The sequence below is a fragment of the Fundulus heteroclitus genome, chromosome 13, assembly GCF_011125445.2.
Source record: "Fundulus heteroclitus isolate FHET01 chromosome 13, MU-UCD_Fhet_4.1, whole genome shotgun sequence".
In the NCBI taxonomy this organism is placed as follows: Eukaryota; Metazoa; Chordata; class Actinopteri; order Cyprinodontiformes; family Fundulidae; genus Fundulus; species Fundulus heteroclitus.
Genome location: NC_046373.1, coordinates 4,937,995 through 4,951,735, shown reverse-complemented (window position 1 = coordinate 4,951,735; position 13,741 = coordinate 4,937,995). Strand labels below are relative to the sequence as shown.

At 39.7% G+C, this 13,741-nt stretch overlaps 1 protein-coding gene across 2 annotated transcripts; it reads left to right on the top strand.

Annotated features, from left to right (window-relative positions):
* The first annotated feature begins 3,667 nt into the window (after positions 1–3,667).
* On the top strand, positions 3,668–12,200 carry LOC105916762 (sodium-dependent neutral amino acid transporter B(0)AT1-like). Of its 2 annotated transcripts, none has more exons than XM_012851377.3 (12): positions 3,668–3,866; positions 5,616–5,756; positions 5,845–5,982; positions 6,061–6,242; positions 6,607–6,717; positions 6,813–6,925; positions 7,037–7,165; positions 10,134–10,290; positions 10,369–10,573; positions 10,653–10,812; positions 10,934–11,096; positions 11,185–12,200. In XM_012851377.3, the coding sequence occupies exons 1-12, from the start codon at positions 3,668–3,670 to the stop codon at positions 11,353–11,355; spliced, it is 1,869 nt and encodes a 622-aa protein (XP_012706831.2). In that variant the 3' UTR covers positions 11,356–12,200. The 2 variants fall into 2 exon arrangements, with proteins under 2 accessions (XP_012706831.2, XP_036000831.1); XM_036144938.1 differs by having other exon boundaries at positions 6,061–6,246; positions 6,611–6,717.
* Positions 12,201–13,741: the final 1,541 nt, after the last annotated feature.

The window sequence follows — 13,741 nt, the reverse complement described above, 5'->3', positions numbered from 1 at the left end:
CTACTTAACTTTAAGAACAACTCAAACCTAAACATTCCAATGAATTTAGAATTTAATGTCAGAAGCCAACCGAAGGTGTTAGCACTGTCATGTATTCTTGCCTGTCCTGTGTTAACAGTAAGCCTGGTATATTTATCTGTTAGGTTAGGAGTAAATAAATCAACTCAATAAAAGTTAAGAGGCATCTTGGGACTTGTTGAGGATACATTTTCTTTGTTGAACCACAATTTCAATTTGCTAGTTTAGTTACAGTGCAAATGCTAGCTTCAAACCTGTCAACAAGCTGGTCTCTTAAAGAGTACATTTCTTGTCTGTATGCTGCTTAACTCTCTCAGAGCCTTTTTCTGCAAATCATCTGAATCGAAAATCATGGATCTGCTTTTCTGGTCGGTCAAAGCAATTGATAAAATTTTCTCAACAAGAAGACTAGGCGCAGGGGAGCCAAGCTGTCCTGCGGGGATGCAGCAGCGGGATACACCCTTGATTCCTTGGGCAGTTGGAAGATGGAGTGTCTGTCTATCTGTCTATTTTGTCCATCGAAGACGTGGACAAAATAGACGACAAAATAGACATTATGTATGTATCGAAGATGCATACATAATTGGATTTATGATAACAGAATTTCTGCTTATTGGAGCTGGCGATTACATGGTATATCGGCAAATTCGTAAGATCTCAGCGGCAGTTCTGACCTTGGTAAGGCTGCCAAGAATGTGTGAAGGACTAAATTGAGCTGTGATCGCCCAGACTCAAATGCTTTGTGAGCAAAACTGCAAGCTGGATGTGATCCTTGCACAGCATCGCAGGCCAACTGTGGTGTGAACTCAATGGTGAAATGGAAAAGACCTTGAGGAAGTTTCTAGCTTGATTTACGGCAGAAACACCAACAAATTTGGCTGTTTGGGACTCGCCACTGAGACGTACCAGCAAAGACTTGAAGGTTGACAGAAAATTTACAGTAAGCCTGAGACAAAACAATGTCCTTGCTATTGAATTTGGCTCCCCGTGCTGGCCTTTGAGATTGGTTTTATCTCAAAAATCTCCTGAATATTATGCAAAATAGACTCTCTACCCCTCGCCCACACCCATTCGTGACACCTGTGACCTGCAAAGTGCTCCACTGAACTGCTGCTAACAGCATCTGACATCTGTCTACAATGTATTCTTTTCAATATTCTGCTAAAAGGTAGGAACCTTCAAAAGGGCAGCAGGTCCTCATTGAACCTGTTTACCCATGTTTGTCTTTCTCTTCATGGGTTATACTCAAACGTCACTTCCCCCACGTGGGACAATAAAGGCATTTCAATTCAATAAAGAAAAAGATTTACACGCTCTCCTATTTTATTCAGCTAATGTTTGCATGTATATGGGCCCCATTTTGGATTAAGTATTCACCGAGTTTTGCTTGAATTAAAGAGCTGACAGTTCACTGCTCCTGGTAAACACCTTACACTGAGCAGAGCTGCCGACCACCCCAAAATGGTGCCCCCATATCTCTTCAGCGCACATAGGCGATAGCGGTTGATGCAGGGTCTACTCTTTATAACGTCTATGGTCCAGACCCTTACCTAGCTAAGCTAGTAGTTTACAAAGCTAACATTAGTTTGCAGTACATATGCTATAAAGAGCATAAAAGAAGAAGAAAAAAGTTAGATCATTCTGCTCAACAACCTCTTTAAATTCAGTTGCTGTTTATTCCTTGTTTTTGGCTAAAACAACACCGTGTAACACGCTTTGACCCAAGTATTAGCTAAATTTATAATATACTAAATGATTTCAGGTGAATATGTAGCACTTTCACACATATGGATGCTCTGTGCAGGCTGCCCTTTCGAAAACACCCCGTAGTAACCTGAGAAGGTCAGATCCATCGCTAAATAGGTCATGTGACTTAGAGCACCACTTTAGAGCAGGTTAAGCCAGTCATTATTACAAAATAGAGTATATGTGGTCCACAAATCTATATGTCAGTACTTATTCTCTGTTGAAGTTCCTGCAGCTTTTCAAAAACAGATGATCGAGCCTGTGGTCTGCTCCATCATCCTCTCCGACGGCTCCTGGAGCTCTCCCTCCCCCTAGTTCTACCTCGTCCTCTCCCTCTTCCTGTTTCAATGTGAGACTGAAGATAATCTAGAGGGGTGAATGTGGCCTTATCTTTACAAGAAAGTCGATGAATTCTCAGTCTGCTGGTCCAAAGTGGTCTGCTATCAGATTCCTAAACATGAAGGGACTTTAATTTTGTGAGAGTGCAGTATTGCCAGTGGCCTTCAGGGGTGCTAAACCTGAAAATTACAGGTCTAGCACCCTCAGTGGCTGAAAGTTACACTGTGCTGCTTTAACTGTGTGTGTCACAATCAAAATGACAGTAAATGAATATTTTAGATAATATTGTTACTATAATAACCAATATGTTATACAATTTTATCACCAGTGGGAATATTTTTTTTCTTTTACAAAAGGCCATAAGATCATATCATATATGTTTGTTTTCAAGGTTAGTGTACTGTGATACTGTGACACCATGGGATTTTTGCTCAAGCTTCTCATACTGAGAGAATCTCATAATGACACATAGTTGGTCTCATGTAAATGAAGACTGGGATGTAACATTTATGTTTTTGTCACAAAACTGTTAGTTTCTTTGTTATTTTTTTCCCTTTGAAGGATAAAATCAGTGAAGCATTATCCACCCATCCATCTGTCCATCTTCTAAAGCCACTTTTCCATGCAGTGTCACAGGGAGCTGATGCCTATCTCCAGCGGTCAATGGGCGAGAGGTGGGGGGAAAGTGGAGCAAAAGGATCTTGACAATCCTAATTTAATTCAATTGATTGGAATTTACCAATCAAATTTCAATGTCTTTTTTTTTTTTTTACACAATTGCATGTTACATAATTTATTGTCAGAAATATTGATTAAAATGTACCCAAATAATCAAGCGTGAATATTATTGATACAGTTCAAACTGTTTGGGACAATGTTTGGGCAAAGGATGCTGCAATTCTAAAATACTTCATGTTGGTTTACATTTACACTTTATTGTGAGACATAATTGACATTCACCCACAAAATGTTCAGTTCCATTTATTTTATTTTTTTTCCATCTGACTTTCCCATTAAAAAATAAAAAAATAAAAAATTCATATGAAGTCAAATTAGTGGAATGATCTTATATGTAAAACTGTCCTTAAATTATCTGCCTGCCTGCTGCAGCTCTCTCTCACTCTTTCAGATTTAATGGGAACAAAACATGAAATAGTAATATAGTAATAGTAATATCATCGTTATTGTCATTGAAACATACATTGAAACATACATTACAACGAAATTTGTTCTCTGCTTTTAACCCATCACCCTTGGGGAGCAGTGGGCTGCCATGTGCGCCGCCCGGAGAGCAATGTAGGCTATGCGATGCTCCTTATATAAAAAGGCAAACATTTGCAGCAGGTGTGACGCCAGTAGGGGTCCAGCAGTGCACATGCGTTCACATGATACAAAAGAAACTAACCTACCATACCTTTTCAGTGATTAATGTTTGATTCTATAGACCATTTGATAGCGTGAAAACCTGTTAATCTGTGAACTGAAAACTGTAAAAGATCATAAACTCGTGACGGCCCCGGACAAAGCCCTCACTTCGACTTTTCTTGCCTTCAAGGAACCTACTATGAGGCTGGTAATTCCCAACCCGGGGCTGGATCAGCGGATCCCCAGCCACCAGGACCTGGAAAGGATGGAGAAGGAGCAGGTCAGCGACAGGCCCAAGTGGGACAACAAAGCCCAGTACATTCTGACTTGCGTGGGCTTCTGCATTGGAATTGGCAACGTGTGGCGATTCCCTTATTTGTGTCAAACTCATGGAGGAGGTAAGTTCAGGCACTCACAATTGACTAAAATCCATGTGAAATTTAGCCAAATGAGCTACAAAACTCATAGAAACTTATTGCAAAGATGGCTTTTTGAGAGCTCTGCAGGAGAGTATTCATTCCCATCCCTTTGATAATAAACTTTATTGCATTGAAGGTGTATATTTTTTAGGACATCGTTATCAGTATAATTATTCTACAATAGGAAAATTATTATAGAAATTAGTAAAACAACAATCCAACTTTTAACATTGTTTTGTCTTCAACCAGTTTTTGGGATGTGCGTGTTAGATGAAGTAAAATAAATACAGCAGTATAACAAGGCATAAACAAAGTATTTGACTCATAACGTTGTGTGCAATTTTTATCAATTAAAATGCAGCTTACCGTCTTTTAATAAAAATATTAGACTTTTTCTTCTAAAAAATAGATGTCTTCCCTTTTTTTGCAGGCATACAGAAAATTATTTGTATTGCTTCTATTTCATGTCTTATTCTAATACTTCAGAAAATGATTTTTCTGAAGTATTTGTTTTTTACAGAAATCATCTTTTACAAATCTCCTTGCATTTAAAACAAAATACACAAAACTGTATTAAAAACACATCTGTACTTGATCTATGTACAAAGATTCCTGTACCAGATTATAATTGAAAGTTTTATAACAGTTTAATCCTTACTTTATATGTTTAAAATAGGTAATTGTGGGGTTGTAATCCATTATGTCTTTTATAAATGTCTTACGGGGGAGAGGGGCTGTAGTTCCAGGATGGAACTGACCCTGAACTTTCACGGGTTTGCAGTGTCATTCACCCACACTAAAACAGATACACACTTGGCAGATAACATTGTTGTATGAGAGCATAGTCTAATAAAGTAGATAAATTGTAGCTGTTAAAACAATAATGGAAAATTATAAAGTTAAAAAAAATTAAAGAATGTCAACTCTTGTGAGAAGCACTTTATTCCTTGCATGACTGCTCATATAGTCATTCTCTGCCATTTTATTGCCATTTTATGTGTGTTAAATCAACAGTACTGACATAATACAATTACAGCAGTTACAATTCAAGAAACCGATTTAGATCCCTAGTAAAGATGTGCAAAAACTCTTATAATAAATTCACCATTAATTGCTGGATAATTGTGCTTTAAAATAAAAGCATATATCATATACCTTTTTCAATACACTTCTAGTTAGCAAACCATGACTCCATCTTTCTCCCAGGTGTATGAATGTAATTAACATGACAGAAAGACTTTCCTTTTAGCCATTTATGGTGGATGAGGAGGACCCACTTTTGTTTTGCCACCTGTCCTTCTGTGACGGACATAAAAATGTACGCTCCACTAGGACTTTTAACCTGGGCTATGTACTTCAGTCAGGTGACACTAAGAACGAACTTTTGTCGTAAATCAATATGTAAAAAGAAAATTACCCAATGTTATGTACGGTGGACGATCTGTGATGCTGTGAGCCTGTTTCTCTCCAAATGTTTTGTTTGGGGTAATGGTCAAAGTGTGAAATACTGTATGGACATGTTATATGTAACAGACTGAGGCATAGCAACAGACATATGTCTGTGTTGGAGCTTTAAAAAGTATTCAAGGAAATTATCCACATTCTATCAGCTGTGTGACTTTGACTCTTAGAAGATCAATTGACTTTTTTATAAATTTTTTAAAACGTCAATGAATGTGAGTGTACAGGGCAGCAGTCCTTATGTTTTCTAATTCTGTAACGTTCCAGGTGCCTTTCTGATCCCCTACCTGATCCTGCTGGTGCTGGAAGGAATGCCTCTCTTGCTGATGGAGTTTGCCATTGGCCAACGTCTGAGGAAAGGCAGCGTGGGGGTGTGGAGGGCCATCAACCCCTATCTGACCGGTGTCGGTGAGTAACCATATGAAAACACAATTGGGTTTTTGATATATTCGTCTGAGAAATCAGATCATTATCAACCTTTTCTCAAAATCCTCAGGCATTGCCTCCATGCTGGTGTCACTAATAATTGGACTCTACTACAACACCCTCATAGCGTGGATCATGTGGTATCTTTTCAACTCCTTTCAAGACCCGCTGCCCTGGACGCAGTGTCCCCTCAATGGAAACAGAACAGGTCTGCGTAAAATAAGCACACACTGTCATAATTATCAGCACCTGATCAAACCCTCTGACTGTCTTAATGCCTCTTCAGGATTTGTAGATGAATGCCAGCGGAGCTCCACTGTAGATTATTTCTTTTACAGGGTGACTCTGGACACGTCGACCTCTATAGATAATTCTTCAGGAATCCACTGGCCCATGGTGGTCTGTCTGTTGGCTGCCTGGACCTTCATCTGTATCTGCTACATTCAGGGGATCAGCACTTCAGGAAAGGTTCGTAAAACTAACAAGAAATTAGCATAACCACAGCTTTTCCCACTCCTTATTATCTTTAAGGGGCCGATTCGATCTCCCACACCAACCGTCTCAGTCGTCATGTCCTTGGGCAAGACACTTCACCCAAATTGCCTGCTGGTGGTGGTCAGAGGGCCCGGTGGTCTCTGTCAGTCTGCCCCAGGGCAGCTGTAGCTACTAACATAGCTCACCACCGTCAGGTTGTGATTGTGTGTGTAAATGGGTGAATGACTAAACTGTGAAGCGGGGAGAAAAGTGTGAAGCGCTTTGGGGGTCGTCAGACTAGTTAAAAGCGCTCTACAAGTACAACCAATTTACCATTTGTGGTGTTCTGTGCCTTTAGGCAGTTTACATCACTGCCATCCTTCCTTACATTGTGTTGGCCATCTTCCTGGTCCGGGGCCTGACTCTTAAAGGTGCTCTGAGCGGAATACAGTACCTCTTCATCCCGGATGTAGGTCTTAGACCTTTTATCTCAAATAAGCGACAAGTGCTTTGTATTACAAATCTGCGGTCTTCACTGTATCACTGTATGCCTTTGTATTGTAGGTTAATGAGTTGATGAACCCAACAACCTGGTTGGATGCAGGCGCCCAGGTATTTTACGCCTTCAGCGTAGCGTGGGGTGGCCTCATCTCCTTCTCGAGCTACAACCCTATTCAGTAAGAAGCATTCAGCATGTTACAAGCTCGTCAGTGTTTTCTGAACTCACTTTTTTGTCGTAAATGCCCTTAAACACAAGAGGCTTAGTGTTCCACTTTCCTTCCTCCCAGCAACAACTGCATGCAGGACGCTGTGATGCTGACCGCAATAACTGGTCTCACTTCAATCTACGCCGCCACAGTCACATACTCCATCATCGGCTTTAGGGCCACTGAGAAATACGACACCTGTGTCTCTGAGTAAGTGCGAACAAGACCAGTTCATTCCCCCTTGAAATTTTGGATGTAACTTGTCTCAGGGAACAAACAATAAAACAATTTACCTAGACTTGAGATTATTCCAAACTGCTCAGTTCTATTTTATCAGGAATTACATAACATGACATTACTCATATTTGTTGCTAAGCCTCCGTGGTCTAACACAGTCTTGACTTTATTAATTTATTGATTTTGGGTACACTCAAAACAGCGGTTATGTCATTTTCACATTTTGTCATATCACAATAAATCACAAACTTCACTGTATTTTCTTAGGAATTTTATGCGATCCACAAGTCTGGCCTCTTAAAGTCCTTGAGCTTTTTTGCAGCAATAACGCACTTGTAGTTGACTGAGACTGACAGACAATATTTGTCCAGATCTTCATCTGAGACTTCTCTAAAAAAGTATCTACCAAATATATAATAGCATCCCTCATTTTCAGTTTCAAGAATAATTTCTGGGGCAAAGGTTCACCTTCCAACATACAGCCAGAGCGTCCATGGAATCGTTTATGTCAAAGCATTTTCACATGTTACAATGGCCCATATTCAACAGAGAATCTGTGGCAAGATTTGTAAATTGATCTTCACATATGTGCTCCATTGAGTCTAACCAAGCTGAGATGTGTTCTGCAAAAAAAGAACTGGCAAAATGTTCAGTCTGTAGATGTTGAAAGATGGTAAACACAAAACCCAAAAGACCTGTGACTCCAATGAAAGGTATGTTTTGTTTTTTTTGTTTTGTTTTTTGCAAACGTATAAATCATATATTGTTTTGCATCATATAAAAGAAAGATACCGTTGTAGCTGGAAAACTGTTTCTACTTATACAACCTCACAACAAATTTATGGTTGTAATGTCAAGGTCAAATGTATTTATGTAACACATTTCCAACAGCTGTAGCTGCCCAAAGTGGTATGCAAGTGCTTTAAAAAAACAGCACAGGAGTGAAAAATTATACTAAAAAAATCAAACACAAACATAAAAAACATCTATCTAAAAAACAATTATGAGACAAAACATTTGGGTCATCGTGTACTAAAAGCCAATTCATAGAAATGAGTCTTCAAAAGTTTTCAAATGCAGATTTAATGTTAAGAGGCAGGCTATTCCAGAGACTAGGGCCTGCCACAGCAAAGGCTCTGTCTCCTCGAGAAATAAGCTTAGACCTGGGAATGGAAAGCATTTATTGTGCCATAGACCTCATCGTTCTTTTCTGAGCATGAATATAGACCAGCTTGGATAGGTTTGGAGGGGGGCATGACCAGTGAAGGGAAGCCAAAACTTGGTTAATATGCTAATTTCGTTTCATACCAGCCAGCAAACGGGCTGCAGCATATTGCACTAGCTGTAGCTGGTGAATAGAGGTCTGGTGCAAGCTAAAGTGCAAGGAGTTGCAGTAATCCAGTATGCAGGTAACAGACAAGTGAATGACATTGCTCAAACACGTCAGCTGGAAGGTATCGCTTTACCTTAGCAAGCTGTCTGAGATGAAAAAAGTCAGATTGGACCATTGGACTCAACTGTCTCTGCAGTTTCAGAGAACCATCAAGAAGAACACCAAGGTTTTTGACATCATCCCCTACTATAGGACGATAGGGGCCCAGAGCACTGCATATTGCAAAGTCTCCAAAGCAGATAATCCCTGTTTTGTTTTCATTTAGCTTTAAAAATGTCACGGACAACCACTGTTTCACGTCTTCAAGGCAACGCAATAAAAGCTGAAATGAGTCTTTCCCTGCTTTTAAGGGCAGATAAATTTGAAAGTCATCGGCAAAAAATGGAACGAAAGGTTATACCTTGAAAAAAATAGATGTCAAAGGCAAGGCTAGACCCAAAGCTGGGCCTTGGGGCACACCACAAGTCAGAGGGGGCTTTTTTCAAGCTGAAGGGATTCATGTTCACATAAAAAGTCCATTTAAAAAGATATGTCTGAAACCACTGAAGAACAGAACGTTTGATCCCAACACGATTCTAGCATAGAAAGGAGGATGTCACGATTAATGTGACAAAATGTAAAAGGTTCAAACGACAGACAAAGGAATCTAAAGATTTTCACATTATGAGAAAAAAATAATCCAATGTTTATAGTGGCCGACAGGTGTAAAGGTGTAGCAAACGGGTGAACGTGCTGCACGCACATGAATGTTGCAAGCTCCAAAACACACAAACAGAAAATAACAAACACAAAAGAAAAACTTAGCAAAATACAAATACGGCAAGTACCCAACAGCAAGTTAAAAAAAAGCTGCAAACTCAGTGCACCAGACCAGGTGGGTCATGATTCTCAGTAAGGACAAGCGTTCTAATATCATGTATATTAAATATTCAGAGCTTCTATAATTGTAAATGATCAGAGCTTTTAAAAAGGCATGGCTGAAAACGTACTCTTTCTTTCTTCCCTCCAACTTTCTTCTGGGGCATCATATCAATCTCTTAACTCAGGATCTGGTCCCACCTGACCCGGTGGTCCAGTTCCCTCGTGCTCCAGCACATTGTCGTTTTTTAGGACGAATTTGCAGCTTTTTTCTAACTTGCTGTTGTTTTTGGTACTTGCAGCATTTTTTTATTTGCAGCATTTTTCTTTAGCATTTTTGTTTTGTTGTTTGTGTTTTTTGTTTTTTTTCATCATTCATGGTCCTGCAGCAAGTTTGACCGTTTGTGGCGCGTTCAGTTGTCTGCTATGCGTTTGCACCTGTCAGCCACACTACATGTACAATTAACTGGTAGCAAGAAGACTTTCAGGTTGCAAGAAAAGTGTACAGGAAAACAGACACTTTAACACTGGCAATGTGCTAATGCTAATATTAAAAGAAGTAAGACACCTGTACTGATGGATTGTCAAGATTGCAATGTCTCCAACCTGACCATGACATCATATGTACTGACTATTTTTAAGAAACAATGCTGGTATAAATACTAATTCCTGGGATGTTTTTCTCCCCAGAAACATCAGGACATTATTGAACTCATTTAACCTTCCTGAGAGCAGCATAAATACAACCAACTATGATGCAGCATTTAATCATCTGAACAGCTCCCACCCTGATGTGATTCTTGGTCTGGATCTCCAAACCTGCGACATGCAGAAATTTCTCAGTGAGGTCACTACTTTGATGAAGATCCGTGAGCCTCTCCATGGTATGACCCTTCTCTGCTCTAATCAGTACTTGCTTACTCAGGGAGTGGAGGGAACGGGTCTTGCCTTCATCGTCTTCACTGAGGCCATCACCAAGATGCCCGCCTCCCCGATTTGGTCCGTCCTCTTTTTCATCATGCTCCTCTGCCTGGGAGTCTCAACGCTGTTTGGCAACATTGAGGGAGTGGTGATCCCACTGAAGGACCTGAATGTGTTACCCCGAAGCTGGCCCCATGAAGCACTGACGGGTATACCGATGTCTAACTAACAAGATCATCTTTTCAACTCCGGATTTATGATTTTATTTTATTTTTTTTCATGCTTCAGGAGCAACATGTGTCATTGCCTTCATCATGTGCCTCCTGTTTGCACAAACCTCTGGACTTTACTGGGTAACTCTCTTTGACAACTTTGCTGGATCGGTTCCCCTACTGACCATTGGACTGTTTGAGCTGATTGCTGTCGTTTACATCTACGGCATCGACAGGTTATGTTAACGAGTTTTAGATTTGGATTATGTCTTTTGTGTGACTCTTTTTCCTTTACCCAGGACATTTTTTATTCTACTTCCCTCCTTTGATTTTTTATTTCTTTTCTTTTTCTGACAGGTTCAATGAAGACATTAAGTTCATGATCGGACACAAGCCCTCCATCTTCTGGCAGGTTTCATGGAGGTTCATCAGTCCTTTAATAATCTTGGTTATCTTAGTTTTCTACCTGGTGACTCTAGCTCAAAAAGAGCTCACGTATTTAGTCTGGGACCCAAACTCTGTAAGCACACTCCAGAATGGTCACCTCAGCCGTGTTAAATGTTACAACTGTAATGCTAAAAACAGGGGTCATGTTTTGTGCTTTACAGGACGTGTTTCCGGTTCAGGCATCGGTTCCGTACCCTCCGTGGATCTCCGCTGTCATCTTTCTGTTGGCTGGGGTCCCCAGCCTGGCCATGCCTGTGTACGCATTATGTCGGCTGGTCTTTGTTGGGTGCAAGCAGAAGAGAAACCCGAGCAAGAAATCAGGCCAAAACTGAAAAAGACCCCAACACCATGCCTGAAACAATAGTTTTATAAGTTTGATTTCATCGTTGGCATTACTTTATGTGTTTCCTTTAAGATCTAGATCTGCCTATTTATTACCATTTATATATTTTCTCAGGTACAGTAATATTCTTGACATTTCTGTTTTAGAAAATTAAATAGTATCTGCTACTCCTAGATTGACCTTTTTATCCATCTTCAATATCTCAAGACATGTTTTCCAATTCAAAACCAAAATGTAATTTACCATATATTTGGATTTGCCATATATTTGGCATTTAATGCATCACTTGTTGCCAGCTAAGTTCAGATTGCCAGCAACCAGATTTTCAGTCTACTTTTCAAAATTAACCATTAGTTGAAACGCAAAGGGTGTAGAGCAGTAAAGCGGCCAATAGAGGGCGATCTCACTGAGACAAAAATTAGACCAAACATAAAAAAGGGTCCCTAAAGTACAACCGTGATTTTATTTGCATTAATTAATCAAACAAGACCTGATGTGCTTATTTCAAAAGCCTGAATGCACTACAATAAAGTTAAAAGAAAAGGAACGAATTTGGAAAATGACTCATGTATCGAAGCTTATGTTCAGCTCTGGTTGCTCCTTTATGCTGGCTGCTGTCGGTGTTGGTCTAATGATTTATGTCAAAGGTTGCACACAGCAGCACCTCACGAAACGTTGTGTTTTGTACCGTTTGTACCTGGCCACTGTGTGAGCGAAACTCCCTCTTCCTCAACCTCCCTGTAAAATGAAAAGTGCTGCTGCTGTGCAGTCTGAAAAAAAGAAGGAAGCTCAAAACTCATCCTCATCAGTGTGCGTACAAGAAAGGCTCCATAAGGATTATAAATAATTGTTATGACAAAGTAATAAACTAATATTTTAGCCCATATATGTACTAATAATAAATATATAGCACTCTGTAGATTTTATTTTCACCTTTACCATCCTGCCGTATGGTGTCAAGACAAGCTCAGGCCCTTGTCAAGGAGCAATGATCAAACCACTGTTGAAAAAAAGAACGATTAAGACAAACTACTTCTGCAGAACTACAAGCCCATCTCAAACCTCTCTTCTATCGGTAAGATTATTGAAAAAGCTGCATATCAACAATTAAATACCTTCTTAACAATGACCAGCCTCTTTGACCATTTTCCAGTCAGGTTTCCGTGCTCACCACAGTACAGAGACCGCCCTTGTCAAGGTGTTTAATAACAGCCTGTGGTAGAACTACAGTGCTGGTATTGGACTTGAGTGCAGCATTCGTCACAGTTGAACACTGTTGAAGCACCTGGAAAACTGGGTCGGCCTTTCTGGTACAGCACTTGACTAGTTTAAATTGCACTTAAAGGTATATAGCCACGTAATATGCTTATAAAAAAAGACCAAAAACCGTTTGGTCAAGATAAAATAAGGTCATATACACCAAGCCTCCATCTTGATAGTGTTTTTGTTAGTCCTTTTTGAGCAGAAAAATAATCCCCTCTCGGGTACAATGAACAAATATAAGCAGATGTGGTGGCGACATCTAGCAACAGTATCGCAGAACTACCATAATGCTGGTTTGCTTAATTGATAAAGCACTTATAAATAATGCAGGACTGAGCCTGACCATCTGCAATTCCTCACAAATCAACAATCTACAATGACTTTAAGAGCCGATCGCAGAGGTTCGGGTCGCTCTCGATCACAAAAACAAACCATGGCATTCATGCTGCTGACTCACTCGGATATCTGCCACACTAAAAACTGGCCACATATTGCGGTTGTGACAGGGAAAAGACAGACACACCTCTCCTTTCATTTTCTTAAACTGACTAATGCAGCATATAGAGCGAACTGTGGTAAATAACTCATTTTACACCTTGTAAAGGATGTATGGGAAAGAAAAAAAATAATATTTAACTTCAAATCTTGCACAATGCACCTTTAAAGCTGTACTTTCCACATGAAAATCCCACTTGCAATTTGTGTTATCACAGCGTACTGTTATTGATGCGAGGAGCTGCGATATTAGATCTGACAATTGGCCTTGAAAAATTTCTCAGACTTTCCGAGGGGAAAGAAATATTATCCTCTTCATTAGTGGCACCTTATTGTAACATTTTAATTCCCTTTGAACCTTTTCCGCCATGTCATATTACAAGAACAGACTTTAATGCGTTTTAAGTAGCTCATAATTACTGTAGCTTAGGGGTCTTCTGAACGCTCTTGGTTGCACTGGATTTTATTTACAGGTGTCAGAGTATGGAGGCGGTTACAAATGCATTCTTTCCAGATTTTTATTTACTTTATTTATTTAATGCAAAATAATGCAAATAAAAGTAACAAAACCTCACGTGCAATAATTATGGCTGGGCAATATGGCAAGCCGTATCTGA